Raw genomic sequence first — 17,110 nt, forward strand, 5'->3', positions numbered from 1 at the left:
GATCTGAATACTTTCTGAATGCACTGTATAGACATATATACTGAACAAAAATACGAACACAACATGTAAAGTGTTAGTCCCATGTTTCATGAGCTGAAATAAAAGATCCCAGAATTGTTCCACACACACAAAACCCTTATTTCTTTCAAATATTGTGCACAAATTTGTTAACATCCCTGTTAGTGAGCATTTTATCCTTTGCCAAGACAATCCATCCACCTGACAGGTGTGACATATCAAGAAGCTGATTAAAGAGCATTATCATGACACAGGTGCACCTTGTGCTGGGGACAATAAAAAGCCACTCTAAAATGTGCAGTTTTGTCACACAACAATGCCACAGATGTCTCAACTTTTGAGGGAGCATGCAATTGGCATGCTGACTGCACAAATGTCCACCAGAGCTCGTTGAAATTGTTGCATGTTGCGTCTATATTTTTTTTCAGTATATATAAAAGGTTATTTTACTTGGTTCTTTAATGCAAGGCTACCCCAGGAGTGTGAGTGGGCTGAGGTTGCACTTAACTTGCCACTGATGACTCTCCAACCACTTTGTATAGGATCATGCACTGTCTGTTTTTTGTCTCGTGGGGAGGGGTTGGCATGTAGAAATAGGTCTACCGGCCTGTTGCTTTTTAGATCCAAATGGCTCATACGCCTCATATTTAGTTGCCTAGATTTCTCCAGGACTATGAAAGCTTATTTTGAAGTGTTGCGTCATTTCCAATTGTTGAAGCAAAATAAAATATAGGACTCGCACCCCTGTAGATTATTAGATATGGGTATTATTCTGATGATGTAAGCCTATGTCTCTGATAAAGCTATGGCTTTCCTTGATCTAACTTTATAAAAATGATTAGGCTTAGTTAGCTATTTCATTTGGGATGAAATGTAGGCTACATTGAATGTTAATTTGAAATGAGCAAGCAGTATTGAAACGAATAAATACAATAAAAAAACGAGTTATGCATAATTAGCCTAAACTTGTTATCAATAGAGGTCGCCAACTTGTAGTCCTAAAAACCGCAAATGATTTTACCTCTGGTTCGTTCAGCCATTCCTATGGGGCAAATGAATGGGGAAAAAAATATGGTTTGGGGATAAAAGCTGAAAATAAGGTCTGAGGTTAACACAGGCTTAGTAGATCTTATACGTTTTGTTCTATCAGATAATATCAGTCAGTTAACATGACCTTTATGAATTAAGAAGCCTTTTATGTGCTTTAAAAAAAGTACATACATGCTTCAAAATTCACAAAAAGTTACGTTAGCTAATGAATATTATCTAAACGTATGATATCTCCTAAGCCTATGTTCACCACAGACCTTATTTTCGGAGTTTATCCCAAAACTCTCCAGAAACGACATTGATTTTCCCATAGGCTTTGTCCAGTAAACCATGGCTGAGAGCCTACAAAAATATGCCATTACTATTGCAGAGATGAAAGCCTCATGATGCTAACATTTTGGCTGTATAAGTGACATTTATCTTCAATAGACTAATATTGTAGCTAGCTATGTATGCATCCTACATTTTAATTGGTACAATTACTCAGGCAATTGGAATAATGCTCCACATAACAGTGTTTGACTGTCGGTGTCACAGTCCTAACTACGGGACAGCGTAGCCTAGTGGTTAGAGCGTTGGACTAGTAACCGAAAGATTGCAAGATCGAAACCCCGAGCTGACAAGGCATAAAGTCTGTCGTTCTGAGCGTTCTGCCCACTGTTCCTAGGCCGTCATTGAAAATAATAATTTCTTCTTAACTGATTTGCCTAGTTAAATAAAGGTACAATTTACAAATATATGATACCCATAATGCATTGCAATGCCAACGTAGGCAATTCTGCCACTGGCTAGTTGTCAACATGGCCACCGGTGTTTGCCATCCGCTAGCATAGCTCTTCTCAATGGACGTCATTTAACTCCACGTATATAGCAAAAAGCCATATCGAACTAGCTAAGTAAGAGAGACGCTTTAAACACCGCTTTCTTTAGTTTCTACAATACCCAGCCTGGTAAGAGACTACGAGCTAGCAGTAGCATAGTAGTAGTTAACATCAGTTAGCTACAGTCACTAGATCTCTTCAGATATACTCTCATACATAGTATAGACTAGTATAGCTGAATGACATTCAGCTTTCTAGTTGCAGTCAGTTCTAATTTTCATTGTTTTCGAATATTGCTTATTTAACAAGGTATGGCTTTCAAAGTCTGTCAAAGGCGTCCTACGTTAGCCGCTTGGTAGTTAGCTAAGCTATACACGTTATTGCTTTGATGCCGTCTTGGTTGGTGATAACAGAGGAAGCTAGGACGTGATTTATGTGTAAGATTGCTAATAATTACTCTCTTCAGTGTCAGTCAAAATGGCAAGCCCAAGGACCAGAAGAATTTTGAAGGAAGTGAGAACCCAGGAGGAAAACAACGTGAGTAGCTAGCTAACGTTAACTTGCTGTTTGACCAGTAACGTTGTAGCTGGCTTAGTCACGACTTGATTGCCCAAAGGGCCAAGGCTGAACTAGCTAAGGTTTAATATGGACACTGACGTTAGGACCTTGAGGGTGAACAATCTCTGTTGAGATATTCAATGTGATAGTGTCAAGTGTCCACATCCATGTTTTCAATATCGACATCAAATAGTGAGCCAACATTTTCCCCACTTTTCTCAGCTTTGCTTTGAGTGTGGGGGCTTCAATCCTCAGTGGGTGAGTGTGACCTATGGGATCTGGATTTGTCTGGAATGTTCTGGCAAACACAGAGGCTTGGGAGTACACCTTAGGTGAGTAACTTACAAGTTCCAAAAGGCCGATTTTTTTTTTTTCTGATTGTGTTGGTATTTATGCTCGTCTGCATGAATGTCATCTCTACTGTTGAATCTCTTATCCTGAATAAGTCATTGTTCAAGCCTTCAGCCATGCCCTTCTAAGATGATGATTACCAGTTCTATTCTTTAACCCACCTAGTCATCCAAATGTCTTCTTATATAAGGTCCCATGCCTAGTTAAATAAAAATAAAGTAACATTTCCTGTCAAGTCGGTTTGGAAGTATTTAACCCCTAATGTGATCTCTGTACTGTAGCTTTGTGCGCTCTGTTACCATGGACAAGTGGAAGGACATTGAGCTGGAGAAGATGAAGGCGGGAGGGAACGGAAAGTTTCGTATGTTTCTGGAACTCCAAGATGATTACGATGCCACCTGGACCATGCAGGACAAATATAACAGCAGACCTGCTGCACTTTTCAGAGACAAGGTAAGGAAGCCTGCCTTTTGAGTCATTATTTTAATGGTCATGTACATAATAAAGTTGCTGGGGACTCTCCAAATCAACATTTCAGAATTTCCAATGCTAATATCAAACAGTACATCTGTAATGGTCTCACTCACTGAAATGCATGCCTCTTTATTCTATTGACAGGTTGCAACCATTGCAGAAGGGAAAGAGTGGTCTATTGAAACTTCCTCTGCCAAGGACTGGACTCCGCTTCAGGCTAAGACCGGACTTTCGTCGTCTCATCGGTAAGGGAGAAAAGAGTGTTATTTCATATATTTCATATATATTTAATATATTTCATATCCCATAATAATCTGTGATTGGTTTTCCAATGTAGCTCAGGGGGCCCTGGCCAGAACTCGGGAAACCCTTCAGACAAGGTGTTTGAGGACTGGTTGAGTGACGATGTGAACTCTTATCAGAGGTGAGACCATTGTATCCATGACTTGCTTGTCTCTGAGGCAGATGTACAGCTCCCCCCTCCCCCTCTCAAAACAGCCTGAATTTTTCAGGCATGGACTTACAAGGTGTTGAAAGCGTTCCACCGGGATGCTGGCTCATGTTGACTCCATTGCTTCCCACAGTTGTGTCAAGTTGGCTGGATGCCCTTTGGGTGGTGGACCATTCTTGATACACACGGGAAACTGTTGAGCGTGAAAAACCAGGCATCTTTGCAGTTCTTGACACGAACTGGTGCGCCTGGCACCTACTACCATACCCCATTCAAAGGCACTTAAATCTTTTGTTGCCCATTCACCCTCTGAATGGCACACATACAGTCTGTCTCAATTGTCTCAAGGTTTGAAAGTCCTTCTTTAACCTCACTCCTCCCTTTCATTTACACTGATTGAAGTGGATTTAACAAGTGACATCAATAAGGGATCATAGGGGTCAGTCTGTCATGGAAAGAGCAGGTGTCTTAATGTTTTGTGTGTATACAGTGCATTTGGAAAGTATTCAGACCCCTTGACCTTTTCCACATTTTGTTATGTTACAGACTTATTCTAAAATTGATTAAATAAAAAACTTTCATCAATCTACACACAATATAATTTTTTGAATTTTTTGCTTATTTACCTGAGTGTTCAAACCCTTTGCTATAAGACCTGTAATTGAGCTTAGGTTCATCCTGTTTCCATTGATCATCCTTGAGATGTTTCTACAACTTCATTGGAGTCCACCTGTGGTAAATTCAATTGATTGGACATAATCCTGTCCCCTGGGGAAGGGATGCCTGGTTATTCTTTAAGTGCTTTCCTCGCCATCTTAAATAAGCATGCCCCATTCAAGAATCTAGAACCAGGAACAGATATAGCCCTTGGTTCACTCCAGACCTGACTGCCCTTGACCAGCACAAAAACATTTTGAGGCGTTCTGCATTAGCATCGAATAGCCCCCTCGATATGCAACTTTTCAGGGAAGTTAGGAACCAATATACACAGGCAGTTAGGAAAGCAAAGGCAAGCTTTTTCAAACAGAAATTTGCATCCTGTAGCACAAACTCAAAAAAGTTCTGGGACAATGTAAAGTCTATGGAGAATAAGAGCACCTCCTCCCACTGCACTGAGGCTAGGAAACACTGTCACCACCGATAAAACCACGATAATTGAGAATTTCATTAAGCATTTTTCTACGGCTGGCTATGCTTTCCACCTGGCTACTCTTACCCCGGTCAACAGCCCTGCACCCCCCACAGCAACTTCCCAAGCCTCCCCCATTTCCCCTTCACCCAAATCCAGATAGCTGATATTCGGAAAGAGCTGCAAAATCTGGACCCCTACAAATCAGCTGGGCTAGACAATCTGGACCGTATCTTTCTAAAATTATCCGCCGCAATTGTTGCAACCCCTATTTCTAGCCTGTTCAACCTCTTTCGTATCGTCTGAGATCCCCAAAGATTGGAAAGCTGCCGTGGTCACCCCCCTCTTCAGAGGGGGAGACACCCTAGACTCAAACTGTTACAGACCTATATCTATCCTACCCTGCCTTTCTAAGGTCTTCGAAAGCCAAGTTAACAAACAGATCACCGACCATTTCAAATCCCGCCGTACCTTCTCCGCTATGCAATCTGGTTTCCGAGCTGGTCATGGGTGTACCTCAGCCACGCTCAAGGTCCTAAATGACATTATAACCGCCATCGATAAAAGACATTACTGTGCAGCCGTATTCATCGACCTGGCCAAGGCTTTCGACTCTGTCCATCACCATATTCTTATCAGCAGACTCAACAGCCTTGGTTTCTCAAATGACTGCCTCGCCTGGTTCACCAACTACTTCTCTGATAGAGTTCAGTGTGTCAAATCGGAGGGTCTGTTGTCCGGACCTCTGGCAGTCTCTATGGGGGTGCCACAGGGTTCAATTCTCTGGCAGACTCTATTCTCCATACATCAATGATGTCGCTCTTGCTGCTGCTGATTCTTTGATCCACCTCTACGCAGACGACACCATTTTGTATACTTCTGGCCCTTCTTTGGACACTGTGTTAACTAACCTCCAGACGAGCTTCAGTGCCATACAACACTCCTTCCGTGGCCTCCAACTGCTTTTAAATGCAAGTAAAACTAAATGCCGATCGCATCAACCGATCGCTGCCCACACCTGCCTGCCCGTCTAGCATCACTACTCTGGACGGTTCTGATTTAGAATATGTGGACAACTACAAGTACCTAGGTGTCTGGTATGACTGTAAACTCTCCTTCCAGACTCACATTAAGGATCTCCAATCCAAAATAAAATCTAGAATCGGCATCCAATTTCGCAACTAAGCAGCCTTCACTCATGCTGCCAAACATACCCTCGTAAAACTGACTATCCTACCGATCCTTGACTTCGGCGATGTCATTTACAAAATAGCCTCTAACACTCTACTCAGCAAATTGGATGCAGTCCATCACAGTGCCATCCGTTTTGTCACCCCATATACTACCCACCACTGCGACCTGTATGCTCTCGTTGGCTGGCCCTCGCTTCATCTTCATCGCCAAACCCACTGGCTCCAGGTCATCTATAAGTCTTTGCTAGGTCAAGCACCGCCTTATCTCAGCCCACTGGTCACCATAGCAGCACTCACCCGTAGCACACGCTCCAGCAGGTATATTTCACTGGTCACCCCTAAAGCCAATTCCTCCTTTGGCCGCCTTTCCTTCCAGTTCCCTGCTGCCAATGACTGGAATGAACTTCAAAAATAACTGAAGCTGGAGACTCATATCTCCCTCACTAACTTTAAGCTTCAGCTGTCAGAGCGGCTTACAGATCATTGCACCTGTACATAGCCCATATGTAAATAGCCCACCCAACTACCTCATCCCCATATTGTTATTTGATTTTTTGCTCCTTTGCACCCCGGTATCTCTACTTACACATTCATCTTCTGCACATCTATCACTCCAGTGTTTAATTGCTAAATTGTAATTATTTCACCACTATGGCCTATTTATTGCCTTACCTCCCTAATCATACTTCATTTGCACACACTGCTTATAGACTTTTCTAATGTGTTATTGACTGTTCGTTTGTTTATTCCATGTGTAACTCTGTGTTTGTGTCGCACTGCTTTGCTTTATCTTGGCCAAGTCGCAGTTGTAAATGATAATTTGTTCTCAACTGGCCTACCTGGTTAAATAAAGGTAAAATGTAAAAAAAATGGAAAGGCGTACACCTGTCTATACAAGGTCCCATAGTTGACAGTGCATGTCAGAGTAAATGCAATAAGGTCGAAGGAATTGTCCCTAGAGCTCCTAGACAGGATTGTGTCGAGGCACAATCCTGTCCCCTGGGGAAGGGTACCAAAACAATGAATAATTCTGCAGGTTTGAATGTCCTCAAGAACACAGTGGCCTCTATCATTCTTAAATGGGAAAGTTTGGATCCACCAAGACTCTTCCTAGAGCAATCGGGGGAGAAGTGCCTTGGTCAGGGTGGTGACCAAGAACCCGATGGTCACTCCGACAGAGCTCCAGAGTTCCTCTGTGGAGAGGAACTCCAGAACGACAACCATCTCTGCACCACTCTACCAATCAGGCCTTTGTGGTAGAGTGTGCCAGACAGAAGCCACTCCTCAGTAAAAGGCACATGACAGCCGCTTGGAATTTGCTTAAATGAACCTAAAGGGCTCTCGGGTCTGAGGAAATCAAGATGGAACTCTTTGGCCTGAATGCCAAGCGTCTCGTCTGGAGGAAACCAGGCACCGCTCATCACCTGGACAATTCCATCCCTACGGTGAAGCATGATGGTGGCAGCATCATGCTGTGGGGATGTTTTTCAGCAGCAGGGACTGGGGGACTAGTCAGGATCAAGGGAAAGATGAACAGAGCAAAGTACAGAGAGATCCTTGATGAAAACCTGCTCTGGAGTGCTCAGGACTGGGGCGAAGTTCACCTTCCAACAGGACAACGACCCTAAGCACACAGCCAAGACAACACAGGAGTGGCTTCTGGACAAGTCTCTGAATGTTCTTGAGTGGCCCAGCCAGAGCCCAGACTTGAACCTGATCGAACATCTCTGGAGAGACTTGAAAATAGCTGTGCAGCGACACTTCCCATCCAGCCTGACAGAGCTTGAGAGGATCTGCAGAGAAGAATGGGAGAAACTCGATAAATATATTTTTTTATTTCACCTTTATTTAACCAGGTAAGCTAGTTGAGAACAAGTTCTCATTTACAACTGCGACCTGGCCAAGATAAAGCAAAGCAGTGCGACACAAACAACAACACAGAGTTACACATGGAATAAACAAGCGTACAGTCAATAACACAATAGAAAAAAAGTCTATATACAGTGTGTGCAAATGGCGTGAGGAGGTAAGGCAATAAATAGGCCATAGTAGCGAAGTAATTACAATTTAGCAAATTAGCACTGGAGTGATAGATGAGTAGATTGTGATGTGCAAGTAGAAATACTGGTGTGCAAAAGAGCAGAAAAGTAAATAAAAACAATATGGGGATGAGGTAGGTAGATTGGGTGGGCTATTTACAGATGGGCTGTGTACAGCTGCAGCGATCGGTTAGCTGCTCAGATAGCTGATGTTTTAAAGTTAGTGAGGGAAATATAAGCCTCCAGCTTCAGTGACTTTTTTTACAATTTGTTCCAGTCATTGGCAGCAGAGAACTGGAAAGAAAGGCGGCCAAAGGAGGTGTTAGCTTTGGGGATGACCAGTGAGATATACCTGCTGGAGCGCATGCTACGGGTGGGTGTTAGTTATCGTGAGCTGAGATAAGGCAGAGCTTTACCTAGCATAGACTTATAGATGACCTGGAGCCAGTGGGTCTGGCGATGAGTATGAAGCGAGGGCCAGCCGACTAGAGCATACAGGTCACAGTGGTGGGTGGTATAAGGGGCTCTGGTGACAAAACGGATGGCACTGTGATAGACTGCATCCAGTTTGCTGAGTAGAGTATTGGAAGCTATTTTGTAAATGACATCGTCGAGGATTGGTAGGATAGTCAGTTTTATGAGGGTATGTTTGGCGGCGTCAGTGAAGGAGGCTTTGTTGCGAAATAGGAAGCCGATTCTAGATTTAATTTTGGATTGGAGATGTTTAATATGAGTCTGGAAGGAGAGTTTACAGTGCCAAGCTTGTATCGTCATACCCAAGAAGACTCGAGGCTGTAATTGCTGCCAAAGGTGCTTCAACAAAGTACTTAGTAAAGGGTCTGAATACTTGTGTAAATGTCATATTTCAGGTTTTTATTTGTAATAATTTTTCAAAACACTTTAAAAACCTGTTTTTGCTTTGTCATTATGGGGTATTGTGTGTAGGTTGGTGAGGGGGGGAAACTATGTAATCCATTTTAGAGTACGGCTGTGGAAAAAGTCAAGGATTCTGAATTGTTTCCGAATGCACTGTTAACATATTGTACCCATAAAGCACAGTCTACATCCAAAAGTAAGATGCCACAGAGCACATTTTACTATTGTTTAAAGATAACTTGAATCTGCTTTTCTCTTTATATATATTCTTAACCATCATTTTAACTAACAACTTTCAAGACTTTATCTGTAAATGCTCAACCAAAATATAGCACAGGGTCTTAATCCAAAAGTAAGATACCACAAAGTACACATTTGTACTTTTGCTTTAAGATCAATTTCATCCATATTTGTCTTTTTTTTTTCTTTCCCGCTGGGACCACCCATATGCGTACGCGTGATTGTAAGTCACGTTACATAAAAGCATTTCCTAAATGTAATTTATTATATATTATGTTTTTGCTCACCTTTTATGAAGACTTATAATTTATGCAAACATACCATTTTCCCTGTAGTGGTGGCGGTTATAGTGGGAATCAGGAGAACCGCTATGTTGGCTTTGGGAATACACCGACCCCAGAGAAGAAGGAGGATGATGTCCTGAACAACGCTCTATCTTCCATTTACTCGGTACGGCAGTAATATGGCACAGCATCTGGGAATCTGCATAGCCCTGAAGTAAAGGGGGTTCCCAAATGGCACCCTGTTCCCTATATTTGGGACATAGACTTGGAGTTTAAGGTATCTGTCATGGTGACTCGTGTGTCTATTTGGGACGCGGAGTTTAAGATATCTGCTGTGGTGAATCATGTGTGACATGTTTTGTTTGATAGGGCTGGAGCAATTTCACAATCGGAGCAAGCAAAATTGCAGCAGTCGCCAAAGATAATGTAAGTATCTCCAAGGAAAGCTGTTATCCTGTCACAGAACTTAATTTCACTGTTTATTAATAACTTTTTTCCCATTTTTTCACTGGAACAGACTGCAAAACTTGCAACCTCAGCAACTCTAAAGGTATGACTTCCTTTCATTAAACAGTTAATTAGTACCCTATTGATTAGCACCATCAAGTTTTTTAAACTTTTAGTTACTATTAAGATATCGTTAAGATTTGTTTTACTAGCATCATTTTGCAACTTACTGTACTGCTCTAAAAACGTGTATTTAGATTAGACTATTTATATGAATGTGTAGATACAAACTCTTAAGGTCTGAGTTGCCATTTAACAAAGTTGATAAAGATGTGATTGTGTGAATCCCTTTTTGATGAAAAAGCAAACCATTATTATGCTCATGCTCGCATGACACAAGTAATAAATAGGTTTCAAAGTTTATTCGCCACATGCACAGGATACAATAGGTGTAAAGCAGTACAGTGAAATTCTTACCTTCAGAGCTCTTTCCAGCAATGCAGTGATAATAATAATAATAATAATAACTACGATGAGAGTTAAAAAACACACGAGAACGCAAGAGTATGTTTAGGTCAGTGCCAGTACCTTTATTCAATGTGCAGGTTTACTGGAGTGGTTGAGGTGGGTTTATGCATAAATAAATAAACTATTTCTTGAACTGCATTGTTGATTTAAGGGCTTGTAAGTAAGCATTTCACAGTAAGGTCTACACCTGTTGTTTTCAGGGCATGTGACAAATAAAATGTAATTTGATTTAGTATGATGCACAGTACCAGTCAAAAGTTTGGACACGTGCTCATTCAAAGGTTTTTCTTTTATTCTTACTATTTTCTAATTTGTAGAGTTATAGTGAAGACATCAAAACTATGAAATAACACATGGAATCATGTAGTAACCCAAAGTGTTAAACAAATCAAAATATATTTTAGATTCTTCAAAGTAGCCACCCTTTGCCTTGATGACAGCTTTGCACACTCTCATAGTTTTGATGTCTTCACTATTATTCTACAATGTAGAAAATAGTACAAATAAAGAACCCTGGAATGAGTAGGTATGTCAACTTTTGACTGGTACTGTATTTGTAAACAGGGCTGAAAAGTGACTGGTAGCAGAAATATATATACACACTGAGTTTACAAAACATTAGGTACACCTTCCTAATATTGAGTTGGACTTCGAAAGCGTTCCACAGGTATGCTGGCCCATACTGACTTCAATGCTTCCCACAGTTGTGTCAAGTTGCCTGGATGTCCTTTGGGTGGTGGACCATTCTTGATACACACGGGAAACGGTTGAGCGTGAAAAACACAGCAGCGTTGCAGTTCTTGTCACAAACCGGTGCGCCTGGCACCAACTGCCATACCCCGTTCAAAGGCACTTATTAAAGGCCCTCTGAATGGCACACATACACAATCCATGTCTCAAGGCTCTGTAACCTGTTTCCTCCCCTTCATCTAGCTACACTGATTTGAAGTGGATTTAACAAGTGACATCAAATAAGGGATCATAGCTTTCACCTGGTCAGTCTGTAATTGAAGGAGCAATTTGTATACTCAGTATAAATACTTATGGTAATATACTAATGGTAAAATATACTGTACATGTAAACAAGAGTAATAGTGACCAGTAGCAGGACAAATATGTAAATCGCGATCAATAATCAATGGACGGCAGCGTAATGGAATAATAAATCTAATCCAGTAATAATTTTAGCAGTTGTCTGAGTGGGTAGAGACCCGTGGATGGGCATATAGTCAGTGTGGATAGTCATGATGATCTGCTAAAGATAAATAGTTCTAGCCCCCACTCTCAGGAAATACCAAGCTAGGGTCATTTATTTGAGTAAGACATTTTAATGTATTGGTTAAGAGGTTCAACCTCCTAATTCCATATGATGTACCCACAGAAAAATAATTATTCCAGATATAACGTAATTCTATGGATGCACCACTGTAAGTGATTCTCTCTGCATCAGAAACAGCAGTGCAAATGTTTAGCCTTTAGAGCTCATGGAACATAGATTTTCTTCCACAGGTTTCCCTTTTATTTTTGCTCATAAATGAACTGGACATAAATAACTGACCTTATTCTGTGAACATTACTGTAGTTTGAATTGTTTGTCGCTTCTTTAACTTCCTTGCTTTCTCTGGACGTAGTTAAGGGGCTATAAGCCGCCCCCAGAGCCGGTAAAATCAATAACAAATGCATGCTCTTTGTCCATATACCTGCATCTCCCATTTTACTCATTGTTTTCATGAATGTATTCATTCCCACCCTAAGCTTGTCGGCTGGTCATCGGTGTCCTATTTGAAAATGACCAGACCCACCACTGCAAAATGGTGAATAAGTACAGTTAGCCTAACCAGTAGTGTTACTTTGAGCTTTTCTTGGCTGCAGACAGAAAAACATATATTTTGAAGTTGATGGATAATCTTAATGTCAAGGGTTGTAGTAGTTTTTAAAATGATGAATTAATATGAAGTTCTTGGTCACTTTCACTTTAGTGGCTCATTTAAGACAATGGTTGAGAAACCATTCAAGGAGTGTGAACATTCCTGGCATAATAATAAACGTATTTTGTACTCACCAACCATAGGGTTATTTATCCCTGCATGACCGTTCCATTGCTCAGTTCCCTTTGAGGGTCAGCCGTCTGTTCGCTGTGCTGACTGTGCTTGTTTAATGTCCTAGTGAGTGGAATGGTAGTTCCCTCGCCTGCCTCAGCTGCCTGCTACTCCGAAATTCAGTCAGTGTCTTTTGTCTTGTCGTGAATGTCGAACTGTTCTGTTTAATTCACACATCTTCTCCCTGTCACTCCCAACTAGGCCACAGAGTTAGGACAGACATTAAATGAGAATGTTATCAAACCTACCCACGAAAAGGTAACACTGTTTAAAGTTAGTTAATAGGCTAATATGCTTCATAAAACCATCTTTAAATTTGATTTGCATTTTCTCCTTTGGAATGTGTCTGCTCTAGTGACTGACTATAATGTGCATGTGTGATAGCTAATTGCTTGATGTAGAAAAATTCCACATAGTTTCTTAAAATGTGTGTTTTCAAATCTATCTTGACTGAGACTTACAGAAATCACCTACTGTCTCATAAGTAGGCTAATCACCACATTTATTGTCCTCTCAGTAAAAAAAATCTAAGACTAATCACTTTGCGCACAATAAAATGTGCAACTGTTCACAATCAGAAATACTGCCTGAGCTAGCCTGTGTGGTGATGTCCTGATTTACACACCCACCACTTGATGCTGTAAGTTGTCTCCATTTCCATTAACGGTGATTTGGCTTGTCCAGGTAAAAGATGGAAAGTTGCTAGATGAAATGTCCGTCGGCATTGCTGGGCTGGCATCCAAGGTAGGAGAAGGCCACTCTGCCACACTGCAAACCTACAACCAGTCTCCCGAGCAAGGGTCGTGGGACGCTATGCATTCATTAGGAATTAGCCTAAGTTTAGCAAGGCAAAATACGTTGGTGCTGTCATCGCACCGCTTACTCTGAAAAGGAGACTGGTTTGGGTGTGTTGATGTACATTTTGAAGATATTCATGCAATTTTTATCTCTCTTTTCTCTTGCTGCTATTGTTATTCTGGTGGTGAGTACTGTGTAGATTGAATTGTACTTATATTAACTTGTACAACCTTATACAACCTTTACTTTGGTCAATGAACTATTGTGAATCTGATAAACATGATTGTAAACTTGTTTTGGTGAGTGTTATATACTTTTTTTTATCAACATTTCATGTCTATTGATGTTTTCTCAATTTTGTTTGACATGTGTTCCCTCTTCTCAGGTTCAGGATGCTGGTGCAAAAGGCTGGAAAGACATGACTGACTTCTTTGCTGGAAAGCCAGAGGACGGGTAAGTCCAAATTATTAAATGAATCTGGAATTTGGCATAGTGATGTGTCAGTTGAGGGTCTTTATTTCTGAGATGACCGTCTACCCTCTTTGTGAACCCTCTCCCACAGGTCAGAAGGAGAGAGCTACCAGAACATGGACGCCACTGAAGGTTACCAGTTCAACTCCTCAGGCCCAGAACTAGGCCAGGCCCCTGCGCAGGACTTCTGGACGTCCTTTGGCAGCACCAGCTCCTCCAAGCCCAAGAAGTCCCCAAGCAGCGACAGTTGGACCAACGTCGACAACTCTGCCGCCGAGAAGAAGAGCTCCGACAACTGGGGCTCGAAGGCGGCATCCAACAACAAACACAGCACTGGAGACAGCTGGGAGGCCTGGGACAACAACTGGGACAACGCTGCTGGCGGAGAGGCCAAGGGCAAGAAAAGCCCCACAGCCGCCCCCGCCAAACCTGCTGAGGAAACCTGGGACAATGCAGACTGGTAGAGGCCTCACTCACAATCCTCCCCAGCTCTATTTCACCCTTTTCCTCTACCTTCACCGCCTTCTCTCTTTCCTTCCTTCTCACAGGCACTTTTACAGATGCACAGTTCTGTCTCTAACCTGGGTTGAGTTCAATGCCTGTTCAGTATGTATTTATCACTCAATAAGAACTCATTGAAATGGAATTGAGCTCAACGCACACTGAGTATTCCTGAATATTTACACATTTTAAAGGAAGGTTGCAGTCTATTTAATTTTGCTGGATGTGTATACATTTCTTTAATTCATTACAGGAGTTAAATCTAAATGTAAGCAGAGTCATAATCATCTTATGTTACATTTAAAGTTGTCTCCATATTAGCAGGCAAGGTGCCATCTTGGTTTTATGAGTCTATAGTCTGACATTTTAATACATCATCCTCAACTAAAGATGGCAGCAGTCACCTACTCAACCAGAGTTTTTAGAGTGAGAGGAGCCCGGTCTGTCAGTGGTTATCCCTTGAGAAACGGGGATTTCAACTTTCTGAGTTTCCACACTCAATTTATGCATAATGAAATTGACAAGGAGCTGAAATCCAGTTTAGTGTGCTGTCGTGTAAAGCCAGCATCCCTTGCACCCCAACAGTGCGGTCTGTGTTGACTAAAACTTACGGTCAAAATGTTCTGTTGTGTGTCAATTTACGACTGCAGCTAACCTTGGTATGATGATGCTTAACATTGTGCAATGGCGTTATATGTATAAAATGTAGCTGCTGGATTCATGTGATGCAAGTACAGTGTTTTACCAATATATTTTTTTCTTTCCATTCTCAGCCGTCTGCATTGAAACCTGAAGAGAAAGCTCTTATGAGTCGGTACGACTTGGTTATTTTGATGAGGAACAGGTGATACGTACATTTAGGTTTTAATACAACCTCGTCTAAAAAGCGGTTGACAGTGTAAAAGTACTATTCCACCACCCAATCAGTGGTTGTCGATCGCATGGCATTAATCTCAGCAGCTAACTGTAATATAAATGATCATGTGTTAATTGAATGTGGTAAGCTGTACAATTATTGTGTGTGTTGAGAACTGGACACATTTGTTTTTGGAGTAGGGACTGTAACTCTGATTTATGGTTCATTGCATGTAATACTGCCGAACCTGTGGGACCACCACAGCAACCTTCTGTGACCTCAGCAACCTTCTGTGACCTCAGTGGGATCTAGTATATTCTAGTTGCGTCTATTGTCCTCAACACACACACCAACAAAAAAAAGCTTTCTCATTAAGCTGATCTTTTCAGTCCCCATGTCTGTGTTAAGTGTTGCATCTAAGTTTTCATGACTTTTCATGTTAAAACAGACAATGGGCAAAGAACACGTCTCAGGCCAGTCATGTAAGAATCTTTGATACGAATTTCAGTTTGATACGGACGGTTACTTCTCAAGGAGTGAGGTTGAATACTGCCAATTTTGAAAGAGCTTTTCGCTGGACTTCTAAGACGAGTCCGATGTTTTACATTGACGTGCAAACTTCAGCCATGTAATCCCTTGCCCCTGTTGTTCGATTTGACATGTTTTTGTGTTTGTATGCAGGGGTTAAATGGGCATTTCTGTGTCCTCTGAATTGCTGGCTTTTCCAAAGTCAGTTTTCACAGATTAGCCTAGTTCCTACTGTTTACTATCTCCCCTTTTAATGTCTCCCGTTGGAACTCTCAATTTCACCCATGGATCTATGTGAGAGAGTGTGGCGTTGCCTAGATCATTTTTTGCCTACTATTTCTTAATTGCACCAGATTGTTGGCATTTCCTTCCCCTGGCTGTTTTTCTGGTGGAACCACAGCAATACGGGCTGATGTGGCTTGCGTTGTCTTGTGTGAACGAAAAGTGCTTCTGCTAAATGAGAAACAAAGACTGTCTGAGTTGTTTTCTACACGCCAGGATAACTGTAATGACTAACTGCAACGCTTGTGTAGTAGTGCATGTTCTGCGGTATTGCGCTCTCCCCACCCTCTAATGTTGTGTTACAAGCCTTAAAGAGCTGTCATCATAGTCTATCTATTGTTAATCCGGTGTCAGTTTGGTTTTAAGTGAGTGTTTGGGTGTGTGTTTTCTGTTATTAGATGGACAGCATGTATGATAAAATATGAACGTAAAACGAGGTGCTGCTGTTTACAGTTTGCCTCCATATTTCTGATGCTTTATGACTTTTCTTGTACAATATTAAGTTTTATGACTAATCACACAGCCTGTATGGTGAACCAGCCTGATGGTGAACGTAGCGATCGGGCTAGGCCTATATACACATTCTACAGTCCCAATTTTCTTATTTAAAAAAAAATATTATTCATCAATGAATTCCAGTGTTTTTAATCTAAAGGATGTTAAATGTTAGGTATTATGTTTTATAGATCTACAAGTCTCACAGTAGATCATTAGGTATAAATGTGTTATGTAACACTTGCAAATGAAAGAATCTTCTCTTATTTTTTTACCATTGATGGTAATTAAGACTTTTCAGCAGTGGGGTTTAGTGAAATATAGGCCTAATGCAGAAAAGTACAGTAAACCATGTGCTTTTATGTCCATTAATGTTTTGACTGCCACATTGGAGATTGCCACCCACAATCTTTGTAGATATCATTGTTCAGTCAACAAATACTATTTTTTGATATTATACATGGTTGCCTAATGTAACTATGGTTTGGAAATAAAGGGTAATTATTATAATTTTTTTAAACATAGTATTTCTAAGTACAGTGGGCGTTGGTGAGTTCTAAGTTATCTAAACAAGCATTCAATATTGGTGATTGATTAAAGGGAATTTCCTCCAATGCTCTT

General features: G+C 41.2%; 1 protein-coding gene across 7 annotated transcripts; it reads left to right on the top strand.

Annotated features, from left to right (window-relative positions):
• The first annotated feature begins 1,848 nt into the window (after window positions 1–1,848).
• On the top strand, window positions 1,849–17,110 carry LOC115208015 (ADP-ribosylation factor GTPase-activating protein 1). Of its 7 annotated transcripts, none has more exons than XM_029775707.1 (14): window positions 1,849–2,018; window positions 2,356–2,426; window positions 2,670–2,779; window positions 3,080–3,251; window positions 3,417–3,517; window positions 3,610–3,696; window positions 9,536–9,650; window positions 9,854–9,910; window positions 10,002–10,034; window positions 12,091–12,120; window positions 12,760–12,816; window positions 13,243–13,302; window positions 13,742–13,809; window positions 13,919–17,110. In XM_029775707.1, the coding sequence occupies exons 2-14, from the start codon at window positions 2,367–2,369 to the stop codon at window positions 14,289–14,291; spliced, it is 1,323 nt and encodes a 440-aa protein (XP_029631567.1). In that variant the 5' UTR covers window positions 1,849–2,018; window positions 2,356–2,366; the 3' UTR covers window positions 14,292–17,110. The 7 variants fall into 7 exon arrangements, with proteins under 7 accessions (XP_029631567.1, XP_029631566.1, XP_029631569.1 ...); XM_029775706.1 differs by having other exon boundaries at window positions 1,849–1,964; XM_029775709.1 differs by lacking the exon at window positions 13,243–13,302 and having other exon boundaries at window positions 1,849–1,964; window positions 13,748–13,809.

This window comes from Salmo trutta, chromosome 14, assembly GCF_901001165.1.
Source record: "Salmo trutta chromosome 14, fSalTru1.1, whole genome shotgun sequence".
Taxonomy (NCBI): Eukaryota; Metazoa; Chordata; class Actinopteri; order Salmoniformes; family Salmonidae; genus Salmo; species Salmo trutta.

Excerpts from the sequence above, each read along its gene's own strand:
- LOC115208015 (XM_029775706.1), top strand. Across the intron at positions 2,427-2,669 it reads GAACCCAGGAGGAAAACAAC|CTTTGCTTTGAGTGTGGGGG; the intron begins GTGAGTAGCTAG and ends CACTTTTCTCAG. Across the intron at positions 10,035-12,090 it reads CAACCTCAGCAACTCTAAAG|TTAAGGGGCTATAAGCCGCC; the intron begins GTATGACTTCCT and ends CTCTGGACGTAG.